This window comes from Caloenas nicobarica, chromosome 16, assembly GCF_036013445.1.
Source record: "Caloenas nicobarica isolate bCalNic1 chromosome 16, bCalNic1.hap1, whole genome shotgun sequence".
Lineage (NCBI taxonomy): Eukaryota > Metazoa > Chordata > Aves > Columbiformes > Columbidae > Caloenas > Caloenas nicobarica.
The window spans coordinates 10,195,472-10,216,828 of NC_088260.1; the positions used below are offsets into that span (position 1 = coordinate 10,195,472).

General features: G+C 44.5%; 1 protein-coding gene across 3 annotated transcripts in view; it reads left to right on the forward strand.

Moving 5' to 3' along the window:
- Window positions 1–21,357, forward strand: part of PISD (phosphatidylserine decarboxylase) — a 24,454-nt gene continuing 3,097 nt past the window's right edge. Inside the window, exons 1-7 of one of the 3 annotated variants that reach the window (XM_065646253.1) lie at window positions 1–81; window positions 3,576–3,670; window positions 7,255–7,430; window positions 19,057–19,293; window positions 19,439–19,577; window positions 20,435–20,581; window positions 21,068–21,228. In XM_065646253.1, the coding sequence (XP_065502325.1) occupies window positions 32–81; window positions 3,576–3,670; window positions 7,255–7,430; window positions 19,057–19,293; window positions 19,439–19,577; window positions 20,435–20,581; window positions 21,068–21,228 (1,005 nt within the window). In that variant the 5' untranslated portion in view covers window positions 1–31. Of the gene's footprint in view, window positions 82–3,575; window positions 3,671–7,254; window positions 7,431–11,187; window positions 11,286–15,433; window positions 15,852–16,845; window positions 17,012–19,056; window positions 19,294–19,438; window positions 19,578–20,434; window positions 20,582–21,067; window positions 21,229–21,357 lie in introns of those variants that run through there. The other 2 variants (XM_065646254.1, XM_065646252.1) reach the window with 2 other exon arrangements.

Consider the following 21,357-nt stretch of genomic DNA (forward strand, 5'->3'; position numbering starts at 1 on the left):
GCAGAGGACGCGGCGGCGGCGCAGCGGGAAGATGGCGGCGGCCGTGGCGTGGGGCGGCGTGGCCGCGCTGCGGCGGAGCAGGTACGGGCACGGCGGGCGGGCCGGCCTCGCGCTGCCCCGCGGCGAGGCGGCTGCGGCTGGGGCTGGGGCTGGGGCTGGGGCTGTCCGGCCCCGGCAGAGCTGGGGGCGAAGCGGCAGCCGCTGTCTGACAGCCGGCACCCCGAGGGGCGGGGGGGCGTGAGGAGGAGCCGGGCGGCGGCCCGGCCTGCCCCGCGCCGGGGGCCGCAGCCGCCCCCTCCCCTCCGGCCGCCCCCTCCCCTCCGGCTGCCCCTTCTCTGGCGTTTCCCTGCCGAGGGGAAGATGCGGTTGTTAGTGGCGCCTCGGCCCTGTGCCCTGGGCATGTGCGAGGAGTCTTGGCCTCGTTCTCCAAGCTGGAAAACAAGACGAAGGTTTAATGTTTTCTAAGCAAGAAAAGCGCGTGGTCTTGTATAATTTTAACTCGGTCTCATAGCCTGTAGTTGTAAGCGTGTACGTGTTTAGTAGAAAATTGGTAGTGGGGGGCAGGTGCTGCCCCCACGGTTATGTAACCCCGGGGAGGGCGGATTTGAGAAGCACCTGGTGGGAACCGACAGCCGGTTCCAGATGTTCTCTGACAGCTGCTGCTTTTCACAGCAACGGCTCAGCTTTAAGAATGCTGTTTGTAGGATACAATCCTGTGTCCTTACAACACACCGTCCCCTTACTCCGCTTTCACTCTCAAAACCCGGAGAAAACGCTCGGCGCGCAGAGCGTGGGATTACCATCCGGCCTCGGTGCCCGGGAAGGGGGTTCGGTCCCTCGCCCCGCGGCCGCTGAGGTCGCCGGGGGGTCCCAGCAGTTCCCGCGCCAGCGGCCCCCGGCTGGCTGGCCGAGGCGGGAGGCCAGCACTCTCCAACACACTTGGACCATCAAGGTCAGGCTGTCAGGAGCAGGGAAGGTGAGGCTGACAGTGAACTATTTAGTCTGGGCATCTCTACCTATTTTGAGACAGATTTCAGAGTAAGGAGGAAACTTGTTTTCCCATGACAGACGCTAAAAAACATTTTCTAAGAGCTTAGGGTCTGCAATTAATTGTTGTACCCCTCCTCTGTGAAGGCCTCTGCTGAAGTACCAAGTCCCGGTGTGTCCTGCTCTGCCCAGGCCACCTGAACAGCTCCTGAGAAGCCAACACAGCTGGTTTTTTTTCTGGCTATGCTTTTTTTTTTACATGGTTATGTATCAAGACTAGTATATGTCTTGAGAATACTAGTGCTTTAGGCTGTAGCTAAGTTTTAATATTTTTTCCTCTGACTTCTAAAAACTCTTCTGGTAAATTTAAGTTTAATGCTAGCTGGATTAGTTCTTAGTTTTTTGAATCCCTTAGAAGTAGCCCACAGGCTCCCAGCTTGCTGATGGGCAAGTACTCCTTTTATCCCAGGTGTTTTAATATGTTGTAAAACAGGCCTTGTAATACCGCAAATTAGTGTAGGTCTGGTGTATGACCCATGCGGATCAGCTGACCTCGTTCATTATAAAATTACATCATGTTGCTATGTAAAACATACAGGTTCTGCAGCAGTGTGGGACTCTTTTTCTGTCTTGCTAAGGAAATAATATCCCAGGAGATAAGGCAGCAGCGTGATGTGTTTAGCACCTGGTTACAGGACTCCGTTTTGGGGAAGGCCTGTTCCATCACATTCGGGTTAATTTAGTGGTTTTAATAGAGACCGCGAAGCTGAGGGGCAGAGTGAAATATTACTGACACCGCCTTGTGGGGATAAGTGAAACCTATAGTGATTTGCCCTTGGCTAATATGAAAATATTGTTAGCGAGTGTCTACTCTCTTGACAAGAAATCCAGTATTTGCAGACTCCTTTTCTAAATGAAGAGATAATGCGTAAATGTAACTCAGTAGACACCTGAAATTAATTCTTAATATTCTTAATAATCACTTCCTGGAATTGAATCACCCTAAATGATGTAGTAGCTTGTAAGCGAATGAAGTAATTCTGTACTTGGCATGTATCTGATCAAGAGCAGCTGAAGGGCCAGGGGGCCAAATGCAGCTGTCCCAGCTGTGGCATTTGCACCCAGGGAATGAGGAGGTTGCACAGGGACCTGCCAGACCTGGCTCTTCCCAAGGCCTGAGCCTGTTGGGTGAGAACACGGGCTGGCTCCCCCCGGGGTCCTGCCGTGCCATCCACGAGTGCTTGTCTAAGCCTGCTTATTTACAGACTGCCAACAGGAATAGTTCTTGTACAGTTGGATGGGTCCTTCTCAGAGTCATTAGAAAGAAGAAATGGTATATATTAAATACATGAAAAATCCTGGTTGAACCTTTTCCATGTGTTGGCCAGTTAAAGGTCCATTTTATCTGTTTCCAGAGTGGCAGAGCGGCTTGCATTGCAGTTCACCAGCGCACAGAGTGGTGAGACAAATTCCAAAGAAGAACTGCTGTGCCTGGCAGCCTTTTTACTTTTCCAGCTATACCAGTTGGTTTAATAAATGACATTCCTTCTTCACAGAATCCATTACTGTTCTATATACTCCTCCTCCCCATCAGCATGGCAAAGGAGATACATGAACCCAATTCAAGTGTCTTGTAAGGTAGTTGCTATTGTAGGAGGTTCCTAAATGACACACCTGTGTAGCAGCCTGGTGGAGATGGAATCATCCCAAGGGATAAATGATCGTTACAAAATTTACCACAACATTTGCAAGCAGAGTTCGTTTGATCAGCACGGCTGAATTCAACTTCGCCCATTATAACCACTGCCTTTGGGTGGAAGTCAGTGTGTTGGCTGTGTTGTTACAGAGGATGGTGATCCTTGTGCTGTGTACCTTTCTTGTCAGTAATCTTGCTTAAAGATTTTTGTTTTCCTCAGCAAAATACAAGCAATTTACTGACCTTAAAGGAGTTGTTTGCATGCTGTTGGATAAAATCGGTCGGTTAAACTGGAAGCAGATTTAGAGAGCAGTAACTCTCATCAGTTATCACTTATTTAAAAAAAAAAGTAGCAAATAGATTACTAAACATGTCGGCCAGGGCAGCCCGTAAAACAAGATGAAACTAGATGATATTCGCTTGCTTTTTTAAAAAGACTCAGTTTGTATTCACAATCACAAGTATTTTGGAACTCCAAACAGGCCAAGATATGATACATAATGACAGTGTAACTAGTTGCCCAAAAAGGGCTCTTGCCAAGATAACCAGATACAATGCTCAGAAGAATATCACTGTTACAAGAGAACTGAGCTCAAGAGGAACATATATCAATATTTGGTAAGAAGAAGAAAATATAAAATAGATGCTACATTAAATAAATATCTGCAGGAGCAGTTGGATTGTCAGGTTTGTTTGTCTAGTTGTTTTTATTCAGGGAAGGAATAGGCCAGAAGGGAATAGGCTCAGTGAGAACTTTACGACGCTTCAAGGATAATTCCTCCCAGTGTTATTCAGGTTCTGAATATAAGATTATCACTGCATTGAGCTGCTTATGTTTGCATTATTAAACTTTTGTGGTTAAGCAACTGTTTCTTGTTTGCTGTACTTGCAGTTTGCTGACGAGCTATAACTTCCTTATATACGAGCACCTGGGGGTCAGAACTGGAGTCCTGTGGAAGCAGCCACCTTCCCGGACGTTTTTCAGTGGTAAGTGGTGGCTTGTATCTACCCGGTGTTTTTAAATTCAGGGTTACTCACAGTTAGGCAAGTTATGGTCACATATTGGTGAATATGAAATTCCTGAGATAAAGGCAGAAATGAGAGTCCAGCATCACAGACCTGTTCAATTCATGATATTTCCATAGACATAAGCTTGCAAATCATGCTTTACTGTCCTGTATTCTAGACAGTAAAAGAATTATATTTACCTATTTAATAAGATTTCTTATGAGGGGTTATTAATTGTTTCTCAGCTGTTTTGGAATACTTGAATAGCAAATGTTGTAGCAATAAAAATAAAAAACAGAAATAATTTCCTTTAACAAGAGGAGCATTTTAGACAAAGAGCATCCCTAGCCATGGTTGAAAGCTGCTTCTCTGTTCTTTCAGAAGTGCCATCTGTTACACAAAGATTTTACAGGTACGAGGAGCGTTCCAGAGATGCAAATCTGGATGGCAGTTTGGATGCTGTGTAGCCAGAGGAGTATTGGCTACAACTGGAAAGGCAGAGTGGATCCCATATGGGGGAATGTCAGCCCCCCAAGTCAGGAATATCTCTGTTGGGGCTTATTAATAAGCCATGCAATTGTTTCTTTTCTAATAACAGGTGCTATAGAGAAAGGAGGACTCTGGGGAAGAACGTATATAATGGAATCTCTTTACCTATAGCTTTTAAACTTGTCCAAACATCTAATCTTTTTTTATAGTGAAGATGACTTCTGTATAGCAAATTAAAACCCATTAACTGTAGGTTCATTTTTCTTCATTAACTTCTGCATGTTACTTAGTTTTCTGAGGAGTCTACAGTTGAAAAATGACTTTTTAAAAGATACAATACAATTTAGCAGAGAGAGTATTTTGAAATTTGAAACTGTTTTGTGTCAGTTTAGTGGTTTTGCATGTCCTGCAACATTTTTAAAGTGTTCTGTTGCTCTAGAGTGTTTCTAGCTGGAGAGGCATGTTTGTGTCTGTCTTTTGCTGGATAGTGTCATGCAGGTGATGTGAAAGAGTCTGCGTGGATGGTGGCTGAGAGAGCTTTGTGCTAGCCTACTCGTGAATAATGAGCCTGACAGCTGAAATGATATTGATTGTCAGCTTGAAACGAGGAAATAATGTTAGACATGAAGTGACTGACAGTGAAGGCCAACATCAAGCTTAATATGGAATGGATAATAAGAAAGTAACAGCACGTACCTGGTGGGAATTTGTTGAAAGCTGTTCAGCTGTATTACCTGCCTTGTAGTGCAGCTCTTGCCAGCTGTTCACTGTGAGATGTCTGAGGAATTCAGACTTCAGTTTAACAGGCCTGTAAGAAAGAAAAGGTATAAATATCATTTTGTATTTAAATCTGTACTTGTAATTTTAATAAATCAGGAAATCCAAGTAGGTTTACATTAAATGTTTAAGACTGTTAAAATGATGCTTGCACTTGGACTTATTCTAGCTGGGTAATGCTGTGAAGATCAAATATTATTGTTTGGTTTTAATAAATATTTGTTTGTAAACTTGTCACGTAGCTGTTGTCATATATTAGTATAACAACTGCATACAGTCTTCAGTTTTTCTTTCCTTGCCAGCTGAGTTATTGATCCCATTTTCTGTAACCATTTCTTTGGCTTAACTTGCCTGTCCGAATCCTTTGTCTGACATGTCATATACGGATATTTCATTACTGAAAATATGCTGACACAGATTAATAGAAACAGCCTCTCTTTGTTGCCTAGAGATCAAGGATAGTCCTTACAGAATAAAAAAAATCTATGATATGAGTTACAGAAGTGCTGTTGCATTAATGCTGGAGGTGGAGAACAGTCAACTCTTCACATCATTTATCCACAAATTAAATGTTTTGCTGTGGCTTGTAGAACATCAGATGGTTTGGTCTCTAGCACAGAAGAGAAACGTTTGCATTGGTGTAATCAGTAGAGGCTCTTGGGGTGGAAACAGCCTCTCCCAGGACAAACCAGAAAGAGCTGCTCCCGCTGAGGGGCTTTGGTTTGGGGATCTGGTGAAGCAGCAGCTTTGCTCACCCAGAACCAAAGATGTGGTGGGAAGGGAGTTAAAGGCTTTAGGGCTAAAGAGCATCGTTGGTCTCTGTACAGACATTTCTGTTGGAATAGTGATGCCAGGTAGGAAGGTTGTGGAGTCTTTGTAAATTCAAAATAAATAAAAGTCTTTCTTTATAAAGCTTTCTTAAGCTGTTCTAAATGATCTCTGTCCTTTATTGAGCATTGTCCTTTAGGGTAGAATATTTTCTAGATTTTTAACTGTACCTGTAGTTGCTGCCTAGTTTGGGGTTTTTTCCATGGAAAATCAGATTTTTTTTTTTCCAGTAAGAATAAAGCTATTTTCATATTATGATGTATTTTAGGACATATAATTCAAACAATGTTTTTAATCACACCCGTAGGAAATAAATAAGCAAAATATTAGTTTGGTAAAACAAAACGTGAGCAAGAATTACTTTTATTTGGCATAATTTTGCATCATGGTGGATGAAGAATAGCTGAATGCTTCTGATCAACTCTCCTACTTAGAACTAAAGCTCCTCAGATCATTAAGCAATTATGCTTTGTCTCTATGCGTTGTTTACGGAATTTTTTAGTTGTTAATGTGTCCTTTCATAGTCAAACCCTAAGCCTGACATTGATGGAACAAAATATAATCCATTGTTTTTTGATTCCGGCTCATCCATGTTAATGATTGTTGTGGAAAAGACACCAATCAGGATCTGAGAACTAATTCCTTTGGGCATTTTCTCTGTCCAGTACTGACTTGTGCTCACTGCTGAGAACCTTCAGGCTGGCTGCAACGCAGATTGAAGCTGCACAGTCTCATACTTACTTAGCCCGTTAAGCCTGAACATACTCGTTTTCTCTGAAGGTTTTGCAAGGGAAGTACCTCCCACGGCTGTGGTTTGCCCGGCACGGCTGTCCTGTGTCCATGGGTCACACACCAGGCTTGTGTTGTGCCGCAGCAGCTTGGTAGTTCTCTGTAAGAAACAGACATAATACTAGATGTCATTTTTTTCATGTGGTAACGTGTAGTACGGCAGAAATGTGCATATCATCCTGTTTACCAAACCTACACTCCAGCAGGTGGTCATTTCCTTCCTGCTTCCCCTTAGCTGTACAGCTGGGGGATTCCCAAACGATAATGAAAGCTTTAATGACCGAAAAGCATGAAACTCCACAGAGTTAAAGATTGTTCCCCAGCAACCGAATATTCTGTATAGTAACAACGGAGAAGATCTCATAGTTGGAAAGTAGGATAGTGCTTTCAGGCAACTCATTTTATGTATTTTGGGGGAAGAATGTTGGAGGGATGTGGAGGGGGGTGAGATTAAAAGCACAGATGAGCAGTTAGTGTTCGTCAGGGGAGTTTCAGGGACTTGGGAAGCTGCAGTAACTGGAGCACTCAGGAGCATCTATATGTACCTTCTGTCATAGATTTCTGATCACATTTTCATCACCTAGGCTGACATCCTTGGTGCACATAGTAGCTTTTTCTTTACTGTGTAGTTGTTCTTTCTCCTGAAGTCTTTTTTTTTTTTTTTTTCTTCCCTGTTATAGACAAGAAGAAGTTTCACACTGCTTCAGTAGGGCAAGCCTTCCGCCTGCGCCCCTTCCATGTTCTGGTAGCTACAGCTGGGGGATATGCAGGATACAGAAAATATGAGGGTTACAAGTTGGAACAGCTGGAGGAGAGGGGCATAGAGGTGCCTGTGAAGCTTGCAAGTGAGTGGAAGGTAAGAAACTTGGGGCAATTTTGCTTCTGTCATGCTTGATGCAAAGCTCCTTTGCTTTCATTCCAACAAGGGAATGTTTAATTTGTCTTCTACTGCCAATGCATTTTTGACAAACTGTGGAACTAAAGTTTCTGTCACTTGTGACTAAAGTCAATGTAACGATACATTAAGAACTGCTGGCGTCTCCTCAATCTTGTAGTATGGTTGACACTTTATTTTTTTAAATACTTGTGAAATCAGAGGTAGAGGGGATGGTTAATCAATTGAACAAAGAGATGTTTGGCAGGCATTGAGTCATTCAGATGGAAATTGTGTAATCCAGCCTCTTGCCTAAAGCAGGGCCAATACTGAATTCACAGCGGGTTACTCAGGGCTTTGGCCACTTGGGTCTTCAAAATTTGCAAGGACAGAGATCCCAGTGGGCAGCTTGTTTCAATGCTTAATTATTCTCTTAGTAAAAAATATTTTCTTTATATCCAGTTAGAACCTTCCCTGTTTCAATTTATTGCTGTCGTCTCTCCATCTCCCTCAGTAAAGAGCCTGGTTTACAAGGAAGCTGAGGTGGAATTAATACCGGGTTAATAAAAATTTACCTGTTCTCTTTGTGAATATATAGCAAGGCCTTTTTTAGTAGGTAGCACCTAGGTCTATAATGGCTGTAATTGCTGATCCTGAGGGATTTTTGCGTTTTTCTTCTGGATTCCAAGGAGTTTAGAAATTATTGTGGAATTGTAGTATGTATATCAGATTCACAGGTCAACTATCCATGGCAGCAGTGAAGTAAGAAATATTTCATAACTTCCTATAACTGCTGTATCTCCTTTGAAATATTCAGTATATTGTACAACTCCATGTTAGACGAAGCACATGTGGTGTTCTCCCAAACAGCCAGGTGAGTGCCTGCTTCGGGGCCATTTCTGAAGGTAAGGAGTTAAAAATTCTGGGATTGTGTAGAAGATGTTTCAGCATGACCTTTAGCATCTCCTTTCTTTACATTCCTGAGCACACTGCCAGTCTGTGAGTGGTTTGGCCACATGCCTGTGGGGGACTAGGCTGGAATCCCTAAATTCATTTTCACTAGTGACCCAAATCAGGTAGGATCCAGACAGCACAGATGCTGGCAGCTTAGGCTCTGATAGCTCCTGAGGAATTGGTTTGTAAATCTGTCTTTTGTATATTCTTTTCCTGCTGAAGCTTATTTCAAACAGGTTTTATATTCTGATTAAAAAAGAACTGGTAAGTGTCCATGGAGTATTTATTTTAAAAGGCAATGTCAATTCAGTTTTGATACTTGAAAACAATTTTTGTTATTGTTCATACTTTTAGGTATGAAATTGGGTAGTTCCCTTATTAAATTCGCTTTCTTTCATTACATTGATATGCTGGTTTCTTACTATTTGGTGAAGCTAGAAGTATTTCTTTTGATGAAACAGCTCTAAAGGATTTGTTTTTTGCAGTGAGGAATCACACAAAGAATTTCAAACATACACAGGACTCCAAAGCTTCGTAGTCCCTTCACATATGCTTAAGTTCTGTTGAATGCTTCTGTGGGTGGCAAAGGAAGCTTGACAGTTGTGAGGAAAAAGCAAAACTGTGTTCAGGCATTGCAAGAAACATTCCAAACAATGTAGGATTCAAGATAAATAAGAGCTGCATTGTTCCTTTTTATTGGAAAGTGGAGTGTCTTTTTTGCTGACCTGTCATTTTCTGCTATTCTGCTTTTTGTGTTCCTGGAAGCACACTGAGGAGTGTGGAAAAGAGGGGTGTTTTTAGAGCAGAATAAGCCTTTGCATTGGCAAAGAGTGCAATTGAATGGGCTTTGAAAGAGTAACACAGAACAAAAGACTGCTGCACATGCCCTCGCTGCCGAGGCTGCTGCCGTGAAGCTCCGATTCCACAGCGCCAGCCTCGTGTTCACGTGAGAACACGCACCGTCTGCCAGCTCTGCGTGTCAGGCAGATGGAGACGGGCGTGGAACAGGTGATCAGCGTCATGCCGTGCAAGCAGGGAACACATTGGGATCGTCATAAAGTGCGCATAGTTTTTGATGAAAAAGAGTATACTCCTGTTTTTGTTTTGCTCAAACTTTGTAAAAGAATGGGGGGGGGAAAAACCTGCTTTAAGTGCCCCTTAAGTTTTTTCCATGGGGAAAGACAAAACTATTGTTTCTTTAGCATAGACCTTTTCTTCCTATAATTTTCTTAAGAGACATTATGTTGCTAATAGCTTGAGCTGATTAACGCCTTAGTGTGTCTCCTACTGTGAATACCAGTGAGGATCAGCTTTCATTTAATTAGATGAGGTAAAGCAGAGGACTTGGTGGGAGACAGGTAGATATTTATCTGTTGGATGGAAGCTTATTGTTTCAAATCCTTGCTGTCACAGAACATTTCCTGGCTGGGATCTGCATGAATGGCATCTCGTTCAGATGCTAACCAGAGGCATTTTGCCTCTTCTCAGGATGGAAGAATTACTCGGGGAAACCTTGGCCAAAGAGTGAGTTTGGATGGATGGAGTGACCACATGAACAATCTAGAGAGAGGAACTTCTTGTAGTTGTGCTTTGCTTCCCTAGTTTGTTCTGTTTTGTCTAAACAAAGCAGTGTTTGGTGGGGTGATGTGCAGCAGGAAGCCAGTGAGGCTGTAAGGGAAGTGAGCTGTAGTGACATCTGATAATGCAGATGACAGATTAATACACAGTTCCATCTTGTTCGAACCTCAGGTTATTGCCATGGACCACATAAAAGCAGCTTAATACAGTGGGGAAGTGCTTGAGTTTCGGGTCTTGATTCTCCAGAGGTAAGAACAACAGTCTTTCCAATTGATATTTAAAACCGCTGGTATTTGTGCAACAGAGGACACTGGATGCTGGTTTGGCAGTACAATACAGAAGGTGCTTTTCTTGGCCCAGAGGAGACAGACATTTAGTATTATGATAAGAGGTGTGTATCAAGTTCAGGAAAGAACTAATAATGGAAAAACCTCTCATTTTTTAACTCCAATTTTGGAAGAATGAAACATAATCTCCTGTTGGTTGGTCTCTTATTCTTCGTTCTTGCTCCCATGTTCTGATGGTTGGAGATTTGAGCAAACATGCAATTACAATTAAAAAATGCTTGTGGAGTTGCCCAATGCATGTGAGAAAGATGGTCAGGAAATGTTAAAAGGGATTCAATTTCAACAGTATCAAAACGTGTGAAGGGTGTGATGGTATAAATGTTTTTCTCAGCTGTCCTGGGAGATCGAATTGTGTAAAAACAATACTTTTTTAATCTGACCAGCGAGATCGCTTTTTGACTGTGTAAGTCTGTTCTGTCCTGTACAACCTCCTGAGCATCTTGCTGGGATTATGGAGCAATTTATCTGAGCGTTTCAGGAGCACTTCGTGGGGCTGCAGAGCACTTCCTTGCTTCGGGGGAGCGTCCGGCACCCGCTCCGGTGCCTTGTTCCCCACACAGCCGTTTTCTCTGTCTTGGCCAGTGGCTCCTTGGGAAACTGAACGGTGCCGAAAGGACCTTCTGGTTCCCCCGGAGCGCCCGGGTGCCCTGGGCAGACCCCCCGTCCCGCCGGGCTGCGGGCCCCCGCCCCGGGTGCTGTCGCCGTGTTCCGCTCCCCGCCGCTTGCTCTTCCTTTTCGGTTCTCCTGCCCTGGCTCCTCCTCCGAAGGGGCCGGGGCCCGGCGGGACGGCAGCGGCTCCGGAGCGCCAGTGGCTGGGAGGCGAGGCGGGGGAGGGTCCCGGCCCCGCGCCGCTTCCTTAAGGCCGGGACCGGCCGGCAGCGGCGCCGGGGAGCGAGCGGTTGTGCTGCCGTGCCGAGCCGTGCCGTGCCGTGCCGAGCCGTGCCGCCACCGCCGGGAGGTACGTGGGGACGCGCCGGGGAGGGGGCGCGGGTGGGGCCGCCGTCCCCATCCCCTGGCCGGCCGGCCGGGGGGCTCGGCCCCGGAGCCCCGCGGGGGCGGGAGAGCTGCGGCCGGCTGGGGCTGGGGGTGAACCGCTGCTTCCTTCACGTGTCCGAAAACCGCTTTGCAAGGGCGGCTCAGCACCGGCTCAGCACCGCGGGGCGGCGGGAGCGGGAGGAGGCCGCGCTGGGCAGGTAAGGGCGGGCGGGTCGAGGCCATCGATCGCTGCTCTCTGACGTGCTGGAGCTCTCAGGAAAGGTGTTCCAAAGTCTCTCGTGAGTCATCTCTGAGCAGATTTAAAGAGAAGTATTTTGGGCCTCCGTTATCAGAGTTCAGAGTCTGGTTGGTAACTCCTCCGTGGCGAGGGCGTGTTCGGCCGCCGGGGTCTGGCTTGTTGGGGAGATGGAACTCGGGTTGTGCTTCCCTTAGAGACCCCTTACAGAACAGAGAGTTTGCCTAACAGGTATCTTACGCCCAAATTTGTCTTTTTAAACGTGAAACTGAAAATATTACTACAAAGTATTAAAATAACACAGTGTATTTCACGTGTCATCAATTTTCATGTCACTTTGCAAAAGTAAATAAAACTTTTTTCCTTGTTTCACAGAAGAAATCTTTGAGACTATATAACAGGCTTTTTGTACAAAATTTGGGTTTAAGTTTAAAAAACTACCCAACCTTTTATGACTACATAAAATACCACTTTTTTTTCCCCTCTCTATTTATAGAATGCAACCAAACCAGCAATGTAAAATTAGAAGAAAATGATCAAAAGTTTTCTCTCAATAAATTAAGAAAAGAACATATTACAGAAAGGCTTTTTCATATGAAAAGTAAAGGACGTTGGGAATTGAGGGTGGGTAAAGCAGAGCCCGGTACGTTCCGTTAGCCGGCTCCGGGAACTCTGAGGAAAACGGGCCGGTTGGCCAACGCGTCCCTGGCCAAGCTGGAAGTGAAGGCGCTACTCGAAAATCACGTGGGGCGGCAGCTGCCAGCTCTGGCCCGGGCTTCCCCGCAGCACCGGAGCAGATTTGTGCTCTCGGAGCTCAGGAGCCCCTGCCTGGCTCTGGAGCAGGGATTACGTGTCTCAAATTAAACACATCCTGCTGGGAAAGGAATGGGACCTTTCATAAACGGTCACCGAGTACTTCTCCCCTGATTGCAAGGCCTTATTTTTGCTGGCATTTAAATAGAATACAGCATTTGGATGCGTACAGTGCATTTTTTAAATAGTAGTTCTGTTACCAAATGTAGAAAGTGTGACCAGATGAGGACTTTGACTAGTGCATTCCAAGCCTGATGATTCATGCTTATGATTTAAAATTGAGACTTCAGGTTTGAAGTTCAGTTGCATGTTAGTCTTCCTTGCTTTTTTGTTTTTTAAAACTTGAGGGAAGGGCTTGAGGTAATTAAATGGGGTCACTAGATTTGACGCTTATTTGAGCTGACAGAGCAGAACAGTATTATACAGCTGGCAGATTAGCAGTTGTCTATTAGATAATAATTCTCCAGGGATTTGTGCCTGCTGGTAACTGCTTCTTTGATTTACCTACTGTGGATTCTGGAGGAGTTGAGACAGGTGAGGAAGTTCAGTACTGATATCCAACCTCCTACAAACCCACAATCCTAAGATTCTTGTCCAAGCCAGTAACACAGGCTTTGTGGCACTGCCTGCATCCAAGAAGTCTAGCTATTGAGATGCTGTTTTATGAGCTCCTGTCATGATCACCAGTTCTTGTTCTTTCCCCATGGAAAGCAGGTAAAGTCAGGGTGGATTTTTAGCCTTCTGGCACTGTAGGAACCATCTGTTGCTTCTGAGGCAACCACAACAGGGATGGCAACTTGCCATAAATGTCAGTGTTTAAGCAGGACTCGGGCATTTGCATCTTGGTGAATATAACGAGGTCAGCAGAACAGAACTTAAGACAAACACAGGTCTTTTTACTCATCTGAACTCAGGTCTTTTTGAAGAAGTAGAGGAAAAAAAAAGGTTTTAATGCCAATATTTCTCCCTCCTAGGAGAGGAATCTCTCTTGCACCACACTTTGTTTTGAACTGAAGGGTGGTAGTCCCCTCTGTGTTAGGCTGTAGAACATTTCAATGTCCATTCATGTTTAGGGAGCAGGTGAGCTGTTAAACTTGCTCCATGCTTTCACAGAGTTGGGCTTGTTCAGTCTAGAACATAATAATTTCTTGAAAACGTTTTGGGGGATGAGATTGGATTTCTACTGAGCGAGCTTGTGGGTTTACTTCCCTTATCCTTAAGAGTACTGAAGAAAATGCAGATGAGACTTCTGTTTGCTCTGTTGTCTTTCTGCAAAGTCATGCAGAGGTGAAGGTCCTGGAAGGAGGAGATGAGACCGGGGAGCTGCCAGACGAGCTCCTTTCTCTCCACAGTTTTGTTAAGACGTGTGTTCAGTGGGAAAATTATTTCCATCTTGGTCTGCTGAGGGGCCTTTTGAAATGATGTTGTCAGTTTTGCTTGTTTCTATTTAAAGTTTAGTATTTCGTGGTGGTAATTTCTAATGTTGCTGGCAAATCAAGAGGAATAGCTCCCTGTGCTCCTTGTTGCTTTTCTTGGAATTTTGATGGGATTTGGGTAACTGCGTTCATCACTTTGCTACACAGATGGCTTCATTTTTGTTGTGTGGGAGTTACTTGTGCCAGCCAAAGACTGAATGGTATTTAAAAAGAAAAATAAAAAATGTTGGCACATGGCTCACGGAAGAAGGAGTATGTTTTGAGTGCTTTCAGTTGATTTTAAATGTACCTTATTTCAGTTAACTTTTTTTTTAATATGCAATTGTTAAAATTCCACTTAAAACAACATACACACAGGTCTTGGAACTTCCCAGGATATAGAATACTATATAGCAGTTTTCTTCCTGGAAAAAAATACTTTAATGCAGGGACTCCAGAGTTGTTTTGCCAATCAAAATAGACAATTCTTGCTAGAATATTTTCCTTTCAAGGCCTGAGTATGGGATGCCATTAGCTAGTTAATTCTGCTTTTTCCTGCTGGCCCTCTCATTTCTCCTGCCTTACCCCTAACACAGCACAACCCTTTCCCTCACATCAGAGGACTAGTGCTCTTTTTTATCTACTCTATTAGGTATACAGCTTTCAGGGTGTTTAGAGAGCTTTGGAAAGAATTAACTTTTTTTTTTTTTAACCCAGACTTTAACAGAAAATGTAAGTAAAATGGATAGCTACTGGAGAGTTAGCCCCTAAACTGTTCTGGGTATTTGGTTTTATCTTGAGGTGAGATGTAGCCAGCTGACTTCCACTTTCTGAACCAGCAGTCCAGTTTCAAGCTCCCTTAACAATCAAAATCCAGTCAACAGGAAATGCAGAAAATCTCTGGAGGTGTGATCCGCAGGATCAAAGACAGAAATTTCCCTCTGTGTATATTCAGAATGCTCAGATAGAAATACTGCAGCCTTTTGTCTTAACAACAACAAAAACACAGCTTCCTTTACTCATGTTTTTTATTTTAGTTCTACGGGACCTAAAAACTGTGACAGTGCTGGCAGTCACATAATGTACACGTTAATGCTGCTTTTACACCCAGCCTTAAAACTGGCTTATTTCATTATGTGTCTGGGTATTTGTAGAATATCCTTTACCTGCTCCCTATGTGAGTCTTTTGAGATGGAAAGAGACTTCTGGAAATGGATGCTGGTGTCTGGCAAGGGCTGTAAAATAGAAAGACATTCCTTTGTTGTTTTCTTTCCAAGCTGAACCTTAAGAGCAGGAAAGTGGGAAAGGGTTTTTGGTGCCCAGTGCCCAGAACTCTTTAAGTGGCCGCTGCTGCACTGCAGAATTGAAGCTGGGAATTCTCTCCTCCTCTTCTCCGCCCCGCTCCTCCTCCCGGCCTCGCGTTCGCAGCTCTGGGTGCTGTGCAAGGCCGGCGGGTTGCTCCTGGAGTGCGTCGCTGCCCGGCAGCCCCAGACTGCAGGGGGGATTTTGGAGAGTTGAGTTTCAATGGCCACCCTGACTAGCGAGAAGCAAGGACCGCTTATACGGACAGCTCGTTTTTATCTTGTGCGGAGTCGGATTTGTAGCGGGATGTTGAAATATGACACAATGCCTGTTTGTTTGCAATAGCTGCAACCCTCGTAGCAGAGATTCAAGTGGGAAGCAAGAGGGGGAATCCAGAGACAAACCAGCGAGGCAATTAGGAACTGTGACGCCGTGTCCTCTCTCCTGTGCCGGAGCAAACAAAGAAAAGAGAGGTAGAGGAAAAAAGACTGAGCCTTGCAACCAACCGTCACCCTGACGATGTGTCAGTCAAACACCCTGCAGGGACCAGATCTGCACACAGGGAAATGGTGAGATGCTATAAAGCTTTATCTAACCCTCCACCCTCTTGCTACAACCTCCGCAAAGTTAAGATTCATGTCCGGAGGCTGCGTTCAGGGAACGGCGGCAGCAGCAGCTGTGCCGGGGACCAGCACCCACAACTGGAGAGTCCAGGCCCGGCTGGCTCTGCCGGTGGTACACCAAATAGGAGAACTCGTTTCAGGTACTGTTCTGTATTTTCTGCTTTGCAGGAAAGGTGACTGCAGGGAGAAAGCAGGGAGGGAGGACGGGAGGGTTTCTGGGCAGAGACAGCCATCTGCAAAGCTTTTGTTTGGCCTAATTACTATAAAGCTCCTTATGCATTGAATTGGCAGAGAAGGGCACGCTGTGGTATGACAAGGGGAACGAGAAGGTTTCACTCCTCTCCTTTCTACTCTCCATCACTAGGAGAACGGAAAAATTAGCGAGGGGCTGCTGTGAAACGAGGCCAAGGCAGAGAGGAGCCGGAGGGCTCTGGAGTCAGCTGCCAGGACGCAGCTCTGCGGGGATTGGTCCGGGAGCGACCGCAGTGAGGGGGGGGAGAGCGGGACCCCGCTCCAGCCCCGGAGCACCCGCAGGCTGGGGGTGGGAAGGGTGGGACCTGTCCCTTCCTATTCCCATGTCCAGTCCACCCCACCTCCCGCTGAGAAAACCGGCTTTACCCCTGCTGAGATGGCACTAAATCTCCTCAGGGGTTTTTTGGGGGATTTTTTTCTCCTTGCGTGGTGATGCACAGATCATTCTGCTTTTTATTTATTAATTCTTGGGTGGAAAGGAATTGCGTTCACTGCAGAAAAGATCTCTGAGCCAAAAGCACCATCTTGCATCCCGAAGTGGTGACAGTTGCCTGCATGGTATTTTAATTCTGATCCAAGTTTTGAAAAGGACGTGTTGGCAAGAAAATTTCCTTTTAATTTCTCAGCTTCTTTCCATCTTGGAAAGACATAGACACTATTTAATAGTTCAGCCTTCGTATCACATAATCCAGCAAGAGAGCGAGCTGTGCAGAGCAGCCAGAGTGTACCACTTGCAGTTTGTGTGCACACATAGCTGTATCCCAGTTGCATCCTGCTTTCAGCAACATGGGGAGGACACTCCCCAGCCAGGATTTAAGTCAGGATGCTGGTGGTTCTGACACTGTGATGGCTGACCCTGATGTTGTGTATGTGATCTTGCAGGTTGCAATTTCCCCAGCTGGCCCTGAGGCGAAGGTTGGGCCAGCTGAACTGTATGTCTAGGCCTGCTCTGAAACTCCGTTCTTGGCCTCTGACTATTCTCTATTATCTTCTGCCTTTCGGTGCTCTTAAACCCTTGACCAGAGTGGGATGGAGGCCTATGAGCAGGGTAAGTGTCAGCAGGCGTCTCTTGCGCTTCGTGTACGTTGGCTGTTTTATACCAGCAACTGGGTGGAAAATCCTTAGTACAGAACAGGGTGATCATCACTGGTGTGAAAGCAAAGATGCAGTTCATGTTTCCCTTTAGTTTTTGCTGTTCATAGTTGTGTTGACTAATTGCTTCACAGGCAAGTGATTTTTTTGTTTGGTTTTTTTGGGTTTTTTTGTTTTTTTTGGTTTTTTTGTTTTCAGTAGCAGAGAAATTCTTTGTCCTCTAAGAGTCAGGGGTCTACCCAAGAGAATCAACAGAAACTTTTGAATTAATTCAGTCACCGCAAAGTATCAGGGCTGGGATAAGGCAGACCAAACCTCTTTGCAAGTTCCCTTTCCTGGGCACATTGAAATGATCTCTTGCTCTTTGTCATTTTTGCACAGAGAGGGTTTGTTCTGAAAGTTCTTTGAGCATTTGTAATCCAGCCTGTCCAAACGATATGCAAATCTCTGCTCTTACGCTGAGCGCAGGGTGTAGGATGCCTTGCACATGGTTGTTCTCCCCACAAATCATGCAATTTCAGAATGTAACAACCACACAAATATTTAAAATGAAAATGCAACAAAATTGCCATTCTTAAGACTGTTTCATTGAACTGTTCTGTTTGACCCCATCAACTTGAAAACCAGGCTCTTTTGAAGAGGAGAGGATACTAGGAAATATCACTTTTGACGTTTTTTGTGATTTCACAGTTGTATCAGCATATTCTCCTTGTTTCTGGAAAACTGAGCAAAATTTATTTTAGAAATGAATGCTGTATAAGGCATGTCAAATAGCAAAACATTTTTTCTTCAGTACTTCAGCTTACATAACCTAAGATACTGTTGTTTTAGAAGTTTTAATCTGAAGTAAGATTACGTTGGTGTTTTCTTTCTGAAATATCACTGTATTTTAATGTGATGCAGGATGGTGATTTATGAGTGAAAGCTTAATCTGCTCTATTTGATATGCTGGACGGGCTCTCAGCCAGCGTGTGCTTCTGTTTGTGTTTATGGCTGTATTTAGCAAGACTTAATTGTGAAGGATATAATTAATATTGAGAATAAATGACTCCATAACTTTTAGTCGGGAGTTAAATGCAGCTGAGCAGGTCACGAATTATTTTGCAAAACTGGTTTCAGAAGGTTCAGTTCCCTTGGTCCACACACACTCACACCCCGATTACATCACGGTCACACCAGCTTTTTGGCTGCTGCTACATACCACAAACCCCAGAGGAGTCCCCTGCTGGAATTACCGACAGGAAGACACAGTCATCTGTCCATTTATATCAACAGCATGTATCTCTTACCAACACGGTTTCATTTGTTTTTCTTGCTATGAAAACTTATGCTTTGGTGTCAGTCCAAAGGTATATTTCTACAGGAATAAAGGTGCTTTATACTCTTGCAATTAGCAACTTGTATTGTTGCGAGAGGAGTAAGGCTGTCATAAGTTTATACTGCTGTAGCTTTATCCACAGTGGTATGTTTCTTTAATTGTACCAGTATGATTAGAGCAGTGTACTACTGGGATGTGGAAAGCACCCTCATTAGTAGATGCATCTGAGAAGCACGTCATCAAACACCGAGAAATTATTTTTTCAGTCCATTTTCATCTGGTTATTCACAAAAATGAATATATTGATAATGTTAAACATTTCTGATGAGTGTTCTAGTAGTATATGTGATATGTCTTGTTTATTCTGTAAGTGTCACATTGGGGTAGTTTCCAGTAACTTGAATGTGGAGCTTCAGCCTGCGGGTGAGCGGAGATTCCGCTTCAGTGTAAGGTTATAGCAAATTCCATCCTGTCCCTCATCTGCTGTCACCAGAATGGAGGGAGGATGAAGTGCAATGTTGATGTTTTCCTGAGTTAAAGGGTATTCTGTGTGGTGTAACCCCCTGAATTCAAGGGAGCAGTTGGCAGGAAGAGTTTCATCCTTTCTGTGGTATGGGGAGAAGCAAGAGAAAAGCCATCAGTGGGCAGAACTGAATGGCGTACCGCAATTTTTCTGCCTTTAGGTTGCTTTGTACAAATCGGTACCGACTCGCCTGCTCTCGCGAGCCTGGGGTCGCCTGAACCAGGTGGAGCTGCCCACGTGGCTGCGGAAGCCTGTTTACAGCCTGTACATCTGGACGTTCGGCGTGAACATGAAGGAGGCAGCTGTTGAAGATCTGCACCACTACAGAAACCTCAGCGAGTTCTTCCGCAGGAAGCTGAAACCGCAAGCGCGGCCGGTCTGCTGTTTGCACAGTGTGGTGAGTAGAAGGAAATGAAGATTTTTATGCTACACAACCAGCTTCCCCTCACCCCTCAGGGGAACGTGTCTGCTTTCTGTGCTGATGGAAGGTTGAGGAATGCATTAATTCCTAAAGAGTGCTGGTTTTTTTCTCTTCACTGTAGATTAGTCCCTCTGATGGAAAGATCCTTAATTTTGGACAGGTAAAAAACTGTGAAGTAGAGCAAGTAAAAGGGGTTACGTATTCTCTGGAATCTTTCTTGGGACCTCGAATCAGCAGAGAGGAGCTGCGTTTTAGCCAGGGTGAGTTCTGCATCAGTTCTGCATTTATTCGGGAATAAACACATCACTATTCTAGTTCTTCTCTTTCTTGCCAGTGGCTTTATACTGTCTTGTCTGGCTCATTCCGATTATCTGAATTTAATTGCTTGGTTCCTTTTTATATTGTTATATTGACAATTATTATTGACTGGGAGATCTGCCAGTACAGTGAGGCAATAACACTCCTGCTGTCAGACTGAGCTGTGCCCAAGCACCTGGTTAGCAAAAATTATATAAGCTGCTTCCTAACAAGATTGATGCGCAAGCAGTGTACTTGTAATGACTTGTGTTACACTGCTCTGCTGCACCTCCAGCTCCTCTCCAAGGCCGTGAGTTTAAATGGAGGCAACACATCTTGCTAAACTGGCGAAGGGACTGGAGAGACTGAGTTCTGCAAACAGATGCATTTGTGCTCATGTTGAAAATAACCCTATTGTCGTTTTATAAAGCTAGGGCCTCTTCACAAATTCTGTTCTTAAAAGAGTTGCTTTGAGAAAAATTCTGTTCTTGAAAAGGTAGCTTTAAGAATAATTCAATTTCACTGGATATCAGTTTCTGCTGTTCTGTTTAGGGAAGGGGAAACTCCAAAACTTAAGGATTTCCAAAATTACTAAAAGAATACAGGATCTAATTCTGTTGTAAAGGGAAAAGAACACTTTGAAATATTGGATTCCTGGACGACATCTATCTTGTAGTCCAAACAATACACAAGGACTGCATTTAGTCCTCTGCTACTAGTGCTGGTTCTAATGCAGACTGCTCAGCTATGGTAGATGACTGTATGAACAACAGCTTTAACTCCTTTCTTTGCATGTTTTGGGTGTTTTTTTTTTTTGCAGCTCCACCTTGTAACTCTTTTCAGCAACAACTAGTGACCAAGGAGGGGAATGAGCTCTATCACTGTGTGATCTACCTTGCACCAGGGGATTATCACTGCTTCCACTCCCCCACCGACTGGAGGGTGTCACACCGCCGGCACTTCCCAGGTACATTTCTGTTCCTAGAACACAAACGCAGAGCAGCTATGGAGGGAAGTACTGGTATGAACCACTGCTGAGCGAGACATGCCAGTTGTGCAGTCTCATGATACATAATGGGAGAAAAGCAATAGCTACCTACTTGGTTTTCAGCCACAGCCCCAGTAACCATTTCTGTGCATTTACCAAAGAGAACTGGAAAGGGCTGCTCTCATGCGCTGGATAGTTAACCAGTGAAACCTCTTCCTAAGCTGTAAGAACTTTATTTACCTTCCTTTTAGTAGCCTATAGCCTTTTGTGAGGTGGATCTTATGTGGTTAATAGAAGGTTTCTTTCAATTCTGTCCATCAGGGCTGAGCCTAGGGACTAGCTCTGCCTTTGTCATTAGCCTGATCTCTCTTAAGGGTCTATCAGATGACAATTAACCATTCAGATGGCATTACAGTACTGCTACAAAACAGACAACTTAGCTTGAACATTTTCTCACAATTGCAGGCTCTCTGATGTCTGTGAATCCTGGAGTTGCTCGTTGGATCAAGGAACTGTTCTGCCACAATGAACGGGTTGTCCTTACAGGGGACTGGAAACATGGGTTTTTCTCTTTAACAGCTGTTGGAGCAACAAATGTGGGCTCTATCCGCATCTACTTTGACCAGGTGAGTAACACAGTACTTGGCAGCTTTCTGGTTTTGGTGGTTGAGGTTGGTATAGTAAAATAAAATAAAATTACCCCCCAAAATTAAAACTCTTTATTACTCCAAAACTACGGTATTTCACAGGATTGA